Below are 17,647 nucleotides of genomic sequence, written 5' to 3'. Positions count from 1 at the left end.
AGTATTCCATTACACTCATATACCACAACTTGTTCAGCCATTCCCCAATTGATGGGCATCACCTCAATTTCCAACTCCTTACTATGACAAAAACAGCTGCTATAAATATTTTTGTACTTATGGGTCCTTTTCCCATTTGTATGATTTCTTTGGGATACAGCCCTAAAAATGGTATTGCTGGGTCAAAAGGTATGCACATTTTTATAGCCCTTTGGGCATAGTTCCAAATTGCTCTCCAGAATGTAAAACCCATAGTCTTAGAAAGTTGCCTAGAGCAGGGTCAGCAAACTGCAGCTGGCTCCTGTTTTGATATGTCCCATGAACCAAGAATAGTTTTTATATCATTAGTTATGGAAATTTTTTAAAAGAATAATATTTCATGACATGAAAATTCTAATGAATTCACAAAGAATTCATAGACAATATGTAAATGATGAGTGCTGACATATTGTCTGAATTCTTTGGGGCTAACCATAGCAGAAATGAGGTTGTATATGGCACTCTCATCTCTTTATACTGCTGTTCTTCATCACACTACAAACTGGTAGTGACATAGTTATAACTCTTGCCATATATATTGCTGCATAACATTTGTTTTTATTACCAGTGCATACCTAAGACATCAAAACAAGAAAAAAGGACTTTGAATGCTGCACTGCACAGTGGAGTGTGGATTATCCTGTTACTGAATTATATGACAAAGCATTGTGTTTATTATGCAATGACACTGTAATTATGCTAAAAGAACATAATATATGTTGACATTACCAGATTAAGCACTCATCGTGATACCACCATCTCACAGAAATGTAGTCACCAGAAAAATTAGAAAATTTAAAATGGCATATATCACTGCAAAATTTTTTGACAATAATAAATAAATGAAAATGGGGCTACAACCAAAGTTTCAGAGTAGGACATTTGTTAGCCATGCAAGGAAAGCTAATTGAGTTGGTGAGTTATTTAGACTGTTAGACTTGCAGCAACTGTTGAAATGTGTCCAGAGAAAATAAAACTTATTTAAGACTAATAGTTTTTTGCCTCAATTAAAATCATGTGCTCATAGATTGACTATCAGTTTTTGACAGTACCTATCTGTGTAAAAAGATATTTTCAAAGGTGAAATATGCAAAATTCCATTACAGATCACAATTAATAGATGAATATTCGTAATCAATTTTAATGATAGGGAACAGTAACTTTGAATGTCACTTAAGGTAAATATCCTACATTCCCCTCCAAAACAATCATTTTTCTCATTAGCAGACCTGCATTACAAAAAATTTTACTCAATTATGTTTTTAATTTCATCAATAAAAAATTGTGGAAATTTGTTTTACTCCTATCATATTAAGTACCTACATGATATCCCTGATTTTGCCTTTGGGGTCACAAATCCTAAATATTTACACTGTCTGGCCCTTTACAGAAAAGTCTGCCAATTCCTCTCCTAGAGCACTGTGAGGTTAAATGACTTATCTAAGGTCACACAGCAAGGATGTGTGAGAGGCAGGACTTGAAACCAGGCTGTCTTGGCTTAGAGGCTAGCTTTCCATCCTCTAGCCATGCTACCGCTCATGAGAGAAAGTATTTATATGCTTTCAGGTTTGTAAAATGCTTTACATCTGTTATCACACTGATCCTCATTAAATGGTTGAATTACAATAAATATAGGGTGCACTCAAAACACTGAAACACTATACAACACTATTTTCAAATTTGAAAGTTAGATAACTTTTCTGTAATGTCTCACACCTCAAAACTGCATGTTCTAGTAGGGACTCATTCAAATTTAATCTGTCTACTATAATGATATTTCTTTCAATGATGAGAAGGTGGATTTCAGAAAAAGTTTATATGACTTATATGAACTGATGCTGAGTGAAGTGAGCAGAACCAGGAAAAAATTGTGCACAGTAACAGCAACATGGTGAGATGACCAACTTTGGCAGACTTAGCTCTATGCAGCAATACAATGATCTAAGACAATTCCAAAAGATTAATGATGGAAGATGCTATCCATATCTAGAGAAGGAACTATGGAGTCTAAATGCAGATAAGTATACTAATTTCTTTTGTTTTTTCTTTTTCGTGGTTTTTTTCCCTTTTGTTCTGATTCTTCTTTCACAATATGACTATGTAGAAACATATTTAATATGATTATACATATATATCGCCTCTATCAGATTTCATGATGTCTTGGGGAAGAGGGTAGGGAGCAAGAGAGGGAGAAAAAAATTGGAACTCAAAAATCTTATAAAAGTGAATGTTGAAAACCATACTATTAAGTGGGAAAAAATGATACTTTCTCTTTTAAGAAACCTTATAGGACTCAGGGTCTCAATATAAAAGTTTAAGTCACTGCTATATAGGGAAAAATATCACATGCACTCCACTCCACAAAAAATATAAAAGACAAACTAAAACAAAAATCATTTTTAAAATGTCTCCGTAGTTTCACTAAGTTCCTTCCTATCCTTTTCCTAATCTGCTTCCCAATCCTTAATGTTTTTCCCCCTACCTATGATGTTTATATCTGGGGGAAAAAAATTCTCAAAAGATTTTTTTTTTTTCTGAATTTTATGATTGCATGATATAGCAGAAAAATCACTAACCTAGGTTCTAATCCTAGTTCAAGATTTCCTAACAACTGGTCCAGCTTCTAATCCTATCTATACCACTCTCTGCATGACCTTGGGCAAATTACATCTTCTCAGTTTTTTCTACAGTCAAATAAGGAGTATCAGGCCAGATGATCCCTAAAGATCCATGACTTTGTATTCCATGACTCAATATTCCATGACTTTGTAAATTATGGCACTTTAGTTAACAGAAAATGGCTATCTCATTAATAAGAAAAAGTCTATATACTCTTTCCAACAAAACCTCCTTTACCATTTGATCTTAGACACATACAGTATTATACCCAACATCTACTAACAGAAATGTTTTAAATCAGTTTTCCTTGCTCCATGTCCATTTTATGTAAAAAAAAAAAAAAAAGACAAAAAAATCTGTATTCTAATTCTATGAAGTAGGCTAGTTCCATAAATACACACACATATACTTATATAGATATAGATATAGATACCTTCACACACATAGCTTTTTCAAATATTCAAACCGTACAAACATCAGTACTTTTTAAAAATGTATAACAACTTCATTGTGAAATATTTTCTCATCTTATATGACCATAGCTAAGATGTTTATGCCTACATAAAAAGCTATTAATATATCTGCTAGTCCATAAAGTTTATTCTTAGCATTTTTTCCTAAAATGAAACATAAGAAATTAGTAGTTACTTCCAAATTAAAATAAATATTCCTAATACTTTAGTATAAGAAAAACACACACACATTCTACACAACCATTCCTACCTTTCTGCCAATTATTCTTTCCCATTTCTTCTTTTCCTGTTTAAGTCTAGTTCTATAAAACCAAGATTTTTGTTTTGTTTTGCTCATGATCCTTTTTGTCACCATTTCTCAAAATATTTTCATGTGAAGTGCATTAAGCTAAAAGGGAAAGCAAAAGTCACAGTGTCTATAGTCTAAAATAAAAGTATCTGTTCACTACAAAAAGGAAAATAAATAGATGTCTCTCAGGCCAACTGGCATCTGAATTTAAGCACTAAGGACATGAGACATGATAAAATGTTCTAATGAAACAAGCCAGATGACAGTTGTGACAGCAGAGTGATATGCTGGATAAAGTTTCACCTAATTAGGTAAGTTCCATGCAAGAAGTTTGACATTAACATTGTTCAACAACTATGTGCAACTAGGATTTAGGAGTCAGAACCAAAACCCAAAAAATATGAAACATATTCTTTCATTTTCATATAAAACTCTTCTAAAACTAACATACTTTGTAAAAGAATCCTAGAAAAATTTCCATTTTAAAAAGGTACTTTAAGATCAATAGCAACTGAGCTATTTAAAATACTTTTAAACTTTGCAAAGTACTTTAATTATCTCATCTGAGAATCATGACAATCCTGTGTGGCAGGGACTACAAAGTATTATAATTTCCATTTTACAGATGAAAAATGGGTTCAGAAAGTTTAAATGTCTTGCCCGAAGTTAGGTCATATAGATGGTGTATCAGTGGCAGAATTCAAACCTCAACCTTTTCTTAATACAATTCTTTCCACCATATGATAACTGCTTCGCAGAAAATGAAGCTGCCAACTCTCAAAATTAAAAATCTAAACATCTTTCAATCTATCCTCATGTGCACTATTCACCTCTAGGCTTATATTTCTACCAAGGCTATGAGGCTGAGTTGAAGATACAAGGTCATAGCTACTGACAAACAGTTGGTTCTGGAGATGGTCACTGGTGCTTTATGAGAACAAAGTCCACAACAACAACAAACACACACTCATGTGAAACTGCTTAAGTATAATATGAAATATTTAACTTCTGAGTAGGCCAGAATAAAGATATATAAGGTCATGAAATTTTACAGCAAGATATGGCTACACACAAAGTCTTCATTTGATTATTGTTTGAAAAAATCAGAATAACCTCAGCCTCATTTCTCAAACATACAGAGAACTGAGTCAAAATTATAAAAACAAGAGCCATCCCCCAAATGACAAATGATCAAAAGACATGATCAGTTCTGAGATGAAGTAATCAAAGCTGTCTATAGCCATATGAAAAAATATTCTAACTCACTATTGATTGGAGAAATGCAAATTAAAACAATTCTGAGGTACTGCCTCATACCTATTAGATTGGCTAATAGGACAGAAAAGGTAAATGACAAATGTTGGAGGAGATGTGGGAAAAATGAATCATCAATGCACTGCAGGTGGAGTTGTGAACTGATTCAATCATTCTGTGGAGCAATTTGGAACTATGCCCAAAGGGCTATAAAACCATGCATACCCTTTGATCTAGCAACAGCACTAGAAGGTCTGTATCACAAGAGATAGAAAACAAAAAGGATCTATATGTACAAAAATACTTATAGTAGTTCTTTTCTGGAGGCAAAGAATTAGAAATTGAAGATATGCCCATCGATTGAGGAATGACTGAACAAGTTTTGATATGTGATTATGATGGAATACTTTGGTACTATAAGAAATGATGGGCAGGATGCTCTCAGAAAAACCAGGAAACACTTGCATGGTGAAATGTACTGTGTACAAAAGTAACAACAATACTGTAAGATGATCGGCTGTGAATGGCTTAGCAATTCTCGGCAATACAATGATCTAAGAAAACTCTGAAGGACTTAAGATGAAAAATGCTATCCATCCCCAGAGAAAGAACTGATGGTGTCTGAATACAGATTGATGTATACTTCTTTTAAACTTTCTTTATTTTTCTTGAGTTTGTGTGTGTGTGTGTTTATGGATGACTATCATGGATGTTTTGCATAACAGCACATGTAAAATGTAAATGTAAAACCTACATTGAATTGTGTGCCTTCTCAATGCGGTGAGGAGGGGAGAAAGGGAAGAATAAAGAAAATTTGGAACTCTTGTGTCAGACCATACTGTGAATTCCTCCAGGGTTTTTCCATTAGGCAGACTACAGACCTTTAAAAAAAAAAAACTTAATTTTTTTTTTTCAGCATTAGCATTAGCATAACAAATGGTAGAAATTTACCACAGACTAATTGGTGTCAGCCTACTTTTCTGCAAAGAAACTTCCTACAGAGGACAAGACAAAATGAAACATTTATGTTTTTTTGCACTACTATCCCCATTCTGGAGAAGAAAATGGTAAACCACTCCAGTATCTTTGCCAAGAAACGCCTAAAAGCAGTCACAAAGAATTAATTGTACATGACTGAAAATCACTGAACAACAACAAAAAAAATTTGCCCCTTCAGAAACCTGGCCTAGATGCTACTCTCAGAGTGAAAATCCATGGCCAATCAGTAAGATTTACACTGAAAGTCAGGTAACATTAGTTTGGCTCTGCCCTGACTAACAAAGTCTGTTGTGGTGAAAAGAGCCATAGGAATTGGAGTCAGAGAAAAGGGGTTTCAAATCCCAGGTCTACAATTTACCTCTTCTGTAATTTTGAGTTACTCTCTCCCTAGATTTTAGTTTATCTATCTTTAAAATTAAAGAGAACTAGTTACTATGGCTGCTTCCAGCTCTAATATTTTACAAGACTATGAAATACAGAACTATATATTCTTAACATTTAACTATTAGATGTCCCTCAAGGATCTATTCTGGAGTCTCTTCTCTTTCTTCTTTACTGTCTCATTTGGTGATCTCATCAGCTCCCATGGACTCAACTATCATGTCTATGAAGATGATTTCCGTAGTTTATATATCTAGCTCTAATCTCTCTCCTGAGTTTCTGTTTCAAATCACCAACATTTGGACATTTCAAACTGGATATTCTGCGAATATCCCAAACTCAACAAGTCCAAAACAGAATTAATCATCTCCTCCCCTCCTCCCCTAGTTCTAGTCAACCGGGTTCAAAACCTTCAAAAAAAAACTGTCATGCTCAATTCTTCTCTCTCATTTACCCTACATGGCCAATCAGTTGCTAAGAATCTTATTATTTCTTTTCCTACAACATCTCTCACAGATGTTCCCTTCTCTTCACTCACACAATGCCATGAGTTTATCTAGGCCAGGGGTGGGGAACCTGCAAAAGATTTGCTCTGTGAAGTTTGGATTCAGTCAAGGGGGCACACTGATGACCTAGAGAACCACATGTAGCCTCAAGGCTGCAGGTTCCTCACCACTGGCCTGGACTATTCCAAGAGCCTTCTAATCTGAACTCCTTGTCTTCAAGTCTCTCTCTGCCTACTCTGATTTATCCTCCACTGAGCTGGCAAAGAGATTTTCCCAAGTGACTTCCCTTCTACCTTCCATCTATTTATCTTGTATGTAATGTTCTACATATATATTGGTTCCCCCTGTTAGAATGTAAGCTCCTCAAGGACAGAAACGTTTTACTTTATCCCCAGAGCTTAAAACAGTGCTTGCGCAAAGTAAATATTTTAGTGAATACTTGTTAATTTTCATTCAGCATAAGAGTAATTATTACCATTTCATTCCTTCAAACCACAAACCCAGAAGAAGAAAAGTAATATAATTTCAGTTCTAGTGTCTGGCTACTACTTTTTACAACCATTTTGGTCTAATCAACAACAGAATCATACAATGGCAGCAAAGAGAAAATGCATTTCCAAGTTTGTGAAATCCTTTACATACCTTACTTCATTTGAACGTCATGATAACCCTATAAGGTAGATACTACTGGTATTATCTCCACTTTACTGATGAGAAAACTGATGTTCAGATAAATTAAGCAACTTAACAACATTCACACAGTAAATTTCAAGGTACAGAATTTGAATCCTGGTCTTCCTGATTCCAAGTCCAACATTCTTAACTACTATGCTATGTTACAGAAAATGTTAGACTCACAGAGGATTCTTTAAGATTATCTAGCCAGTATTTTACATATGAAGAACACAAGCCCAGGGAAGGGAAATGCTTTTCCCTAGATTACAAATAACTAGACAGATAGTGGCAGAGTTAGATCCATGCCCATGGCCACTTGACTAACTTCTGGCCCTGCTGTTGATTCAAGGATCTTTCCAATATCAGATATCTCAACACAGATCATAAATCTCAGGAAAAAAACCATTTTTGTTTGTGTTATGAATCTATTAAATAAAATGCATATTCTGACTAAATTACTAGGTGTTCAGAATCAGAGAATCTCAAAGTTAGAAGAGACTTCAAGCCGTCTAGTCCAACCCATACATATTCAACCAATTATCATCTAAGTCTTTTCCTTGAAGAGCTCCAAATGAGAGGGAATGCACTCTGTCCAAAGGCAGTCCATTCCACTTTGGAATAGCTCTATTAAGAAGTTTTTTTCTTATTTCAAGTATAAATTTGTCTCTTTGCAACTTTCACCCATGAAAGTACATTGCAAAGCTTAAATTATCATATAAACATGAATTGTTCATGAGTTTCTGCACACATCAAAATGCATTCATTATAAATTAGTTTCTGCAAAGACAAATAATCTAAACAATCCATGATCTCAATAATTCAGATCAAAATCTACTGAGATCTTATCCTATGACATTTCTTGTTCATATAGTACCATAAGCCCTCACAAAAGACCTCCCTATTATACTGGGGGTGGGGGAGTAGATTTTTAGGCTTGAAGATTTTAAAACCTTTAAGAGGTGCTACTGCAGCATTCAGCTGCCAGCTTGTGATCCTTCAGTCTCATTACCTGACTGGCCCTCTACGTTTTCCAATCATACACTATTACGTTATTTTTCACAGGTAGATGTTATTGCTGCAGTCTACTTATACCCACCATATGGATCTCTACTGCCCTTTGAGTCACCCAAAATTCTGAAACTTCAGAAACGGCAGTGTTTCATGAATCACAGACACAAGACTATATACTATCATAATGTATGCATCATAACATGGTATATCATATCAGTAAATTACTGGCATTAAAAATATCGCCTTCTTTTTCAGAGAGCAGCATGAAATTACTAAAAGAGTTATATATATTTCCAAAAGCAAGACGGCTTGCTGTCTTGTAATTAATTCAAATATAGGTCCAGCTCAAGCCTACCCAAAATACACACACACACACACACACACACACACACACACACACACACACCCTACTGACTCAAACAAGAGGAAGCCCATTCAACTACATATCACAGGTTAGACAAAAGGCATTTTGTATTTGGTTTTTCCTGTGGGGACTATTAGGCATATTTCAGTGGACCTCACTTAGGAAACTGCAAAATTCTTATCTTTAATGAAATCAGTATTAAATCATCTACAAATAGAAAAGTCTGGAAAAACCTTACTACGTACAGAGAGTTTTTCCATTTGGCATTCAGGATTATAAAACATATATTTAGACTGGAAAATACTCTGGCCATCTAGTTCAACCATTTCATTTTACAAATAAGGAAACTGAGGCCAAGAGATTAAGTAACTTGCCATGGGTCTCAAAGGTAAAGTGGCAGAGCCAGAATTCAAATTTAGGTCTCCTGATTCCTACATTCACCTCTCTTTCCACTGCATCAGGCTTCAGCAAACATCTCTAGCAAAGTAAATATGATCTTGTTTCATGTCTCACTTGATATCAATAATGACAGGATTGCTGAACAAGTTTCTGTGTGGGTATCTATCAAGTAACCTTGTATAATAAACCTAACACATTACATGGCATTACTCATGAAAGAAATGCAAATTAAAACAACTGTATAACAAAATTGGCCAAGTAGATTTGGGCACAACTGGGGAAAACAGGTATATTAGTTTACCTCTGGTGAAGCTGTGAAATGATCCAACTACTATTCCAGAAAGCAATATAGAATTCTGCAATAAAAATTACAAAATTTTTCAAACACTTTGAGCCAGTGATCCCACTAGGTTTATAGTTATGTTCCCAATGAGACTGACAGGAGAAAAGAACTTTCTGCACAAAATAATCTCTACAGCAGCACTACTTATATTAGCAAAAAGATGGAAACAAATTGTGTCCAAAAAATGGGGTAACAGCTGAATAAATTACATGAATGTAACAGAATCAACAAAGGGACATATCAAGTAAATGCAAAGCAAATAGAACCAAGAGAATAATGCACATTTAGTGAATGATGACATTTAACAGCAGCAAATTCAAATACAGTAGACTATATTGCCAGAACCCTGTTAAAAAAACTTAAAGCACACAGTTTTCATTCCATGTAAGTTAAAGGGTACAGTGATAGGAATTATCAGCCACAGCACTATACTATTTTGCTTAACTATCTGAGAGAAATATAACAGTGATCTGGGGCTGCTAGGTGGTGTGGTGGATAGAGTGCCAAGCCTGGAGGCAGGAAGACTCCTCTTCCTGAGTTCAAAAATGGTCTTAGACAATTACTATGAGCAAGTCACTTAACCCTGTTTGCCTTAGTTTCTCATCTATAAAATGAGCTGGAGAAGGAAATGGCAAATCACTCTAGTGTCTTTGCTAAGAAAACCCTAAATGGGGTCACAGAGAGTTAACGCAACTGAAATGACTGAAAAAACAACAAACAATGGTTTGGTGATTATTGGTTTATATAATTATATAAAACAAAATTTATAAATCAAACAAACATGTATAGGAGATAGGTTGTAAGAAAACCTTTAAGATGGTATTTTGTTCTACTGAGGCAAATATTTTTGCAAACAACCTACAGAATGGGTTGTTTTTTATACAACTTTCAATCATGTAATTCTGAAGTAAACTGCTATTGAAAATCATTGCAAAAATTATCCACTGCATTCTCACATTTTAATCAAATATACCCTCAACACAAATGTTGATCATTCATAAAGATTTTATAAAAATGAGAAAGTAGGAATACATCAGTAGTTACTAATGTCTTTTCAATCATCTTTTTTTAATGATACTGTCCACTCGCAGTTTTCTTGAAAATTCAGTACTTTCAAAACGCTTTTGCCTCCAAAATAGATTATGAAAATTAGTTCCAGAAATCCTGAAATATCTGTTATCTTATTTTCAAGGTTTATTATTTATATGAGGTTTTTTTTTTTAAATTCTGAGTTCCAAATTCTCTCCCTTCCTCCTGACCACCCCTCCCCAATCCACTGAGAAGGAAAGCAATATGATATCAATTATACATGTGAAATCATGCAAAATTTAACTGACAGATCTTTTACATTTTTTTTTGTCCACTTTTTGTCCACTTGCTGTCCTCCTGAACTTATCCATTTAACTTATCCTTTAGAATTATTTGTCTTAGTTTAGTCTTATACCAAGCTTTCAAGTGACTATTGTTTTATGAGTTAAGTTCTGCAAATGAGATTATATTTTGGACTGGTGTTACGCTTAGTTATCAAGTCTCTCCTTATGACAAGGAAATCTAGTTGTGCTAGCTAAAACTAATTTGGAGTTCTTTAGGCCTCTTCATTGTGAAGACTACCTTATCAGTTAAACTTCCATAGACAACCATGTTAGTCTATATCAAGATCTTTTCTTTTATTAATTTGCATTTTTGGTACCAATAGTTGCATGCAGTATATCTTTTTCTCATTATTAAGTTCTCTTCTAATTTTGTGTTGATTTTTACCTATGCACTTAGAAATCAATGGTCGAACTGTTGGGCTACCAACAAGGTATTCTAAGTCATTTCTTAGGATTTCCTAGTCATTCTTGTCTTTTAAGATATGGTTGGTTTAATTTTTTTAATATATTTTCATAATATATCTTCTCTTCGTTTTATATATTGGCATAAGATATAATTGTCTTCAAGCTCTTTTACTGTGCTTATGATCATCATGGTTACTGCAAGACAAAGTGGCAGAGTATCCCATGAAATGATGTTCTGTTGCCTTTATGTACACAAAAAACCCAACACCATTTGCTTTGTTTGCCTCCCTAATAAAGACCTGTGGAAAGCCATCCTTCGATTTATTTACATGTTCCTTTTCTGGTTTCTTTGACATGGTACAGATTCAGCTCACTGGTTTGACCAAGATCTCACATTTACAGTAGAGCCTCAAAACAACGTGCTCAGCATGCTTTACCTCCTTTTTGACCACTGTTATCAACAACAGAGAAACAGAAAAGGCCACATATGACCAAGGACCACTTTTAATCCTTTCTTTTTTTCCATGTGTGGCCAAGGCCAAAGAATTCACCCTACTAGAAATACAACTATCAGATCTCCATTTACATAGCCTTAAAGAACCCAGGGCCACCGCCATGCCCTAATAAAGCTAAAGAATGGATCTTTTGTGGAGGAAAAATGTATAACCCTTCCTAAACTCCAGCATAAGTTACATGTCTTAATATGCTGGATAATAAAATTCAGGTTTCTTCAATGTAGGAGAATTATACTACCACTCAGCCTTTCCTGAAAGGCTGGCAGCCCTGAACACTCCAATGTATTCTATAGCATGTTTTGAATATACTTATGCTTCTATTAGTGAGAAGCACAAAAAATTCTACATGCAGGAAGAATTAAAATAAAACATTAGCTACCATGTATACAATGAAGGAATTAAGCAAGGTGTTTAGCTCCTTTCCAAATACAACTATAACATAATCTTCAAACAGCACAGCAGATTAAAATGAGTGATTTAATGTAATAATGGAAAATAAGAACTAAGCAGCACATCATTATTTTGTACCAAAATCAAATGAGATCTATTACACCTTTATTTTTTTAACACAAATTATGCCTGTGAAAGATGTACATTCTATGACTCTAAGACTTGGATAAATAGTCGCCACCTTGGTTTATGAAGGTATAAAAAAGGAAATCCGTATAATACCATAAAAGAATCTGAATTTTAAAAACATATTATTTATATATGTATTATAAACACATAATACATTTGTTAAAGTTTGCTTATTAATTTTAAAAATGTGCTTTTTACTTCCAATTTAAGTAAAGGCTGCACATCTGAAAAGTTTCAAACATATTAATATGAAAAGTCATTTATATTCTGTTCTTGTTTCCTTGAATTGATATTAGCTATAAAATACTGAAAGCTTGGGAAATATATATTTGCTTTGGCTTTAGTCTTCTATTCTTAATAAACTGAAAAATTTAACTAAAAACAATAAAAATCATTTTAGACAAACAAAAAATATGACAAAAGGAAGAACTCAAATGCAAATTTTAAGGTAAAAATCACCTGACTAACCACTAGAAATAAAGTCATCCTATACACCAAAATATTTATAGCAGCACTTTTTGTACTATCAAAGAAATAGGGGAAAAAAGCAGACACTCATCTGCTGGGGAATGGCTAAGTAAACTGTGGTACATACGCAATGGGATATTACTGTGCTGTAAGACATGATGTGTGGGATGAACACAAAGAGGCATGGAAAGATCTAAATGAACTGATGCAGAATGACATAAATAGAATTGAGAAAACAACGTGTGTGATGACTACAACAATATAAACAGAAAGAACCACTACACACAAAATGATCAAAAGTAAATGTAACAAAATTATAAAGTTCAAGTATGACTTGAATGAAGAGAAATGAGAGAACACCCTCAACCCTCCCACTGCCGTGGCAGTGGGAGGGTCCACAGGTATTACACATTGCATATGTCTCCAGAATTTTCCAATGTATCAACCAGTTGTGCTGAAAGACATTATTTATTATATGGGATGGCTCTCTGGGAAGGAGAGGGTTACCAAGAATAATTATGATATAAAAAACAGAAGACATCAATAAAATTTTTATTTTTAAAAAAAGTTACCTAGCTAGAAAATACAACTCTAATATTGCTTTTTAATAATACTGCAGATTAAGATGAATGATCCAATTTAACACTGGAAAATAAGGGCCAAGCCTCATATCATTACTCTGCACCAAAATCAAATAGAACTAATTGCACTTTGGAATACAATTTATGTCTGTGACTTACATTCATACAATGCCTTAAAACAATCAAAATCCAACACTAGGGTCAGGTCAAAGATGGAACCATTAAAACTTTCTACCTCTACCACAAATCTTGACGGAATGCTCATCTACACCTAGAAGAACTTTAAAGACAGGATAAAGAAAGAGAAATAATCTAGTCGAAAAAACCTATTCTCCAGTATTCTAAATAAGAAAAGTTGAGGTTCAGAAGAAGGTATCTATTCAAGAGGACCCAACTATTTAAGTGACAGAGACTAGTAGGTACCAAATCTGTCTACTTTTGCTCTTCACTAACAATGAATTCAAACATTTATCAATTTTAATTTTAAAATCCTCTCTATCACTCTTCAGATACTATGAATTTCAAAAAGTATTTATGACAAAGGCTATTTGTATTGTTTGGCTTATAAAAGAGCTCTTCAATCACAGTTTTGGGATTTGGTTTTTTTTAACAACACAGGGTGATTTCATTTTTTCATGAAATTCTTAATTCATTTTCTTTTTTAAAAAATAAAAACTGTTGCAGTCATATGGAAAAAATGCTCTAAATCCCTACTGATTAGAAAGATGCAAATCAAAACAACTCTTGAGATATCACATTCACACCCATCAGATTGGCTAACATGACAAAACAGGAAGATGATAAATGTTGGAGAAAATGTGGGAGAGTTGGAACACTAATTCATTGCTGGTGGAGCTGTGAGCTGATCCAACCATTCTGGAGAGCAATTTGGAACTATGCCCAAAGGACTACGAAACTGTGCATACCCTTTGACCCAGCAATAGCACTTCTAGGACTGTATTCCCAAGAGATCATAAAAATGGGAAAGGATCCCACATGTACAAAAATATTTATAGCAGCACTCTTTGTGGTTGGCAAAAACTGGAAATCAAGGGAATGTCCATCAATTGGGGAATGGCTGAATAAGTTGTGATATATGAATGTAATGGAATACTATTGTGCTATAAGAAATGATGAACAGGAAGACTTCAGAGAGACCTGGAAAGACTTACATGAACTGATGTTGAGTGAAAGGAGCAGAACCAGGAAAACTTTGTACACAGCAACAACCACAGTGTGCAAGGATTTTTTCTGGTAGACTTAGAACTTCATTGCAACGCAAGGACTTAAAAAATTTCCAATGGTCTTTTAAGTAAAATGCCTTCCATATCCAGAGAAAGAACTATGGAATTCAATCGCAGAATGTAGCAGATCATTTTCTTTTGTATTACGTTTTGGTTTGTTATATGATTTCTCCCATTCATTTTAATTCTTCTAGACAACATGACTGGTGAAAATGTATTTAATAGGAATGTACGTGTAGAACCTATATAAAACTGTACGCTGTCTTGGCAGGGGGGGAGTTAAGGGGAAAGGAAAAAGGAGGGAGGGGGAAAAATCTAAGAACATTGAAAATAAATTTTAAAAAATTAAAAAAAATAAAAACTGTCATTCAAGAGTTTCTGAAAGCAGATTAAATGTCCAGCAATCAAGGGCAAACACCCCAGTGCTCAAGCTGCAAAATGACTGAGAACCATTGGCTAATGTAGGATAATGCCACATGGACTCTATCATCCAGCAAAATCAATCAGTCATTGATGAAAATAGATTTTGAAGTCTTTAAAGAATGATTCCACTGGCTCACAAAAACAAAATAAATCTACTCATCTGATTAGTCAAATTTAAGCAAAATACTATTCAACATTTTATCATTAAGTATACAACTCAGATTTGCCAAGATTTCTAATATTATCCTGACATAACTGTGTTACTCTCTATTGTAGGAAGGCAAAACTGCAATAAAACTTAATGGAAAAGATCCTATCCAGTGCCAGTTGGTGGGTCTGACTTGCCACACCAAGCTCTAATACCCAAACTGAGGCAGCCAGTAATGCAACACAGTAGGATCCAATTCTTTCCAACTTTCATATGGGGACGTCAGTATTTCATTAAACTACTAGCAAGTCTTCTCAAAGGACTCCCATTAGTAATTAGTTTGGCTATTAGGTGTCTCTTATAAACAATGGCATTTAAAGCTATTTTTTTAGCTCAAAAAATAAAAAAAAAACTATACATAAATAGGCTCCACTTAGTTTAAAAAAAAGATTATATAATATTTCTAAAAAAGCAAAACATCAGTGGCGGAGCCAAGATGGCGGAGTAGAAACACGCACATACATATAGCTCCGAACCCACAACCCACAGAACAGCTACAGGGGACCAACTCACGGTGAATTCTGCACCCAGAGGCCACGGAATATTGGAGCGAGGGAGATTTCTGTTCCAGAGAGACCTGCAAACCTCTCGCGGGGGGTCCTTCGCACTGCGGACTGGGCGCCAGGACTGGGAGCAGAGGGCAGCCCTGCAGCGGCCGCGGCACCGAGAGGAAAAGGTCCGAGTGGGCTTCGGGGACGGGATCTCCAGCGGCCACGCGGGTCCCTCCACCCACAGAGGGACCTGCAACCTCTCACAAAAGGTCCGTCGCGCTGCAGACGCGGAGCCCAGCCCAGCCCTGCCACGGCCGCGGCACTGAGAGAAACAGACCCGAGCACGCTTCAGGGACGGGATCTCCAGCGGCCGCACAAGTCCCTCAGCCCACAGGTGACGGGGGTCGGTGAGAGAATCTCTTTGACGGGTCGAGAGGGGAGTGGGGTGCCCCCATGATTCGGGCCCCCCCTGGAAGGTAGAAGCTGAGAGGCAGCTGCAGACAGGGGCTCCCCAAGTGGGCAGGAGCCTGGATCCATTGTGGAAGGTCTGTGCATAAACCCCCTGAGGGAACTGAGCCTGAGAGGCGGCCCTGCCCCCGCCAAAAGCCCTAAAGCAGGAAGCAGCATTTGAATCTCAGTCCCCAAACACTGGCTGGGAGGACCAGGAGGCGAGGGGGGTGTGAGGAGAATATTCAGAGGTCAAGTCACTGGCTGGGGAGAATGCCCAGAAAAGGGAAAAGAAATAAAACTATTGAAGGCTACTTTCTTGGAGAACAGACATTTCCTCCCTTCCTTTCTGATGAGGAAGAACAATGCTTACCATCAGGCAAAGACACAGAAATCAAGGCTTCTGTGTCCCAGCCCACCCAATGGGCTCAGGCCATGGAAGAGCTCAAAAAGGATTATGAAAATCAAGTAAGAGAGGTGGAGGAAAAACTGGGAAGAGAAATGAGAGGGATGAAAGAAAAGCATGAAAAGCAGATCAGCTCCCTGCTAAAGGAGAACCAAAAAAATGTTGAAGAAATTAACACCTTGAAAACTAGCCTAACTCAATTGGCAAAAGAGGTTCAAAAAGCCAATGAGGAGAAGAATGCTTTCAAAAGCAGAATTAGCCAAATGGAAAAGGAGATTCAAAAGCTCACTGAAGAAAATAGTTCTTTCAAAACTAGAATGGCTCAGATGGACGCTAAGGACTTTGTGAGAAAGCAAGATATCACAGAACATAGCGAGAAGATTGGAAAAATGGAAGATAATGTGAAATATCTCATTGGAAAAACAACTGACCTGGAAAATAGATTCAGGAGAGACAATGTAAAAATTTTGGGACTACCTGAAAACCATGATCAAAAGAAGAGCCTAGACATCATCTTCCATGAAATTATCAAGGAAAACTGCCCTGAGATTCTAGAACCAGAGGGCAAAATAAATATTCAAGGAATCCGCAGAACACCGCATGAAAGAGATCCAGAAAGAGAAACTCCTAGGAACATTGTGGCAAATTCTAGAATTCCCAGGTGAAAGATAAAATATTGCAAGCAGCTAGAAAGAAACAATTCAAGTATTGTGGAAATACAATCAGGATAACACAAGATCTAGCACCCTCTACATTAAGGGATTGAAGGGAATGGAATAGGATATTCCAGAAGTCAAAGGAACTAGGACTAAAACCAAGAATCACCTACCCAGCAAAACTGAGTATAATACTTCAGGAGAAAAAATGGTCTTTCAGTGAAATAGAGGATTTTCAAATTTTCTTGATGAAAAGACGAGAGCTGAAAAGAAAATTTGACTTTCAAACACAAGAATGAAGAGAACCATGAAAAGGTGAACAGCAAAGAGAAGTCATAAGGGACTTACTAAAGTTGAACTGTTTACATTCCTACATGGAAAGACAATATTTGTAACTCTTGAAACATTTCAGTATCTGGGTACTGGGTGGGAGTACACACACACACATGCACACACACACACATACATAGAGACAGAGTGCACAGAGTGAATTGAAGAG

The 17,647-nt window shown here is 35.7% G+C and overlaps 1 protein-coding gene and 1 non-coding gene across 11 annotated transcripts in view; both read right to left on the bottom strand.

Annotated features, from left to right (window-relative positions):
* PPP1R13B (protein phosphatase 1 regulatory subunit 13B) overlaps window positions 1-17,647 on the bottom strand; it is a 240,566-nt gene that overhangs the window by 99,562 nt on the left and 123,357 nt on the right. For 3 of the 10 annotated variants that reach the window (XM_072630077.1, XM_072630083.1, XM_072630084.1), the window contains exon 1: window positions 3,382-7,952. The exons of 4 other annotated variants lie outside the window; for them this stretch is intronic. In XM_072630077.1, coding sequence (XP_072486178.1) covers window positions 3,382-3,486 — 105 coding nt within the window. In that variant the 5' untranslated portion in view covers window positions 3,487-7,952. Of the gene's footprint in view, window positions 1-3,381; window positions 7,955-17,647 lie in introns of those variants that run through there. 3 more of the 10 variants (XM_072630076.1, XM_072630078.1, XM_072630085.1) reach the window with 3 other exon arrangements.
* Window positions 11,862-11,997, bottom strand: LOC140521919 (small nucleolar RNA U109). Its single transcript, XR_011973186.1, has one exon. It is a non-coding gene; the product is annotated as a small nucleolar RNA U109 (small nucleolar RNA).

Source organism: Notamacropus eugenii, chromosome 1 (genome assembly GCF_028372415.1).
Source record: "Notamacropus eugenii isolate mMacEug1 chromosome 1, mMacEug1.pri_v2, whole genome shotgun sequence".
Classification (NCBI taxonomy): Eukaryota; Metazoa; Chordata; class Mammalia; order Diprotodontia; family Macropodidae; genus Notamacropus; species Notamacropus eugenii.
This window is presented reverse-complemented; position numbering and strand designations above follow the sequence as displayed.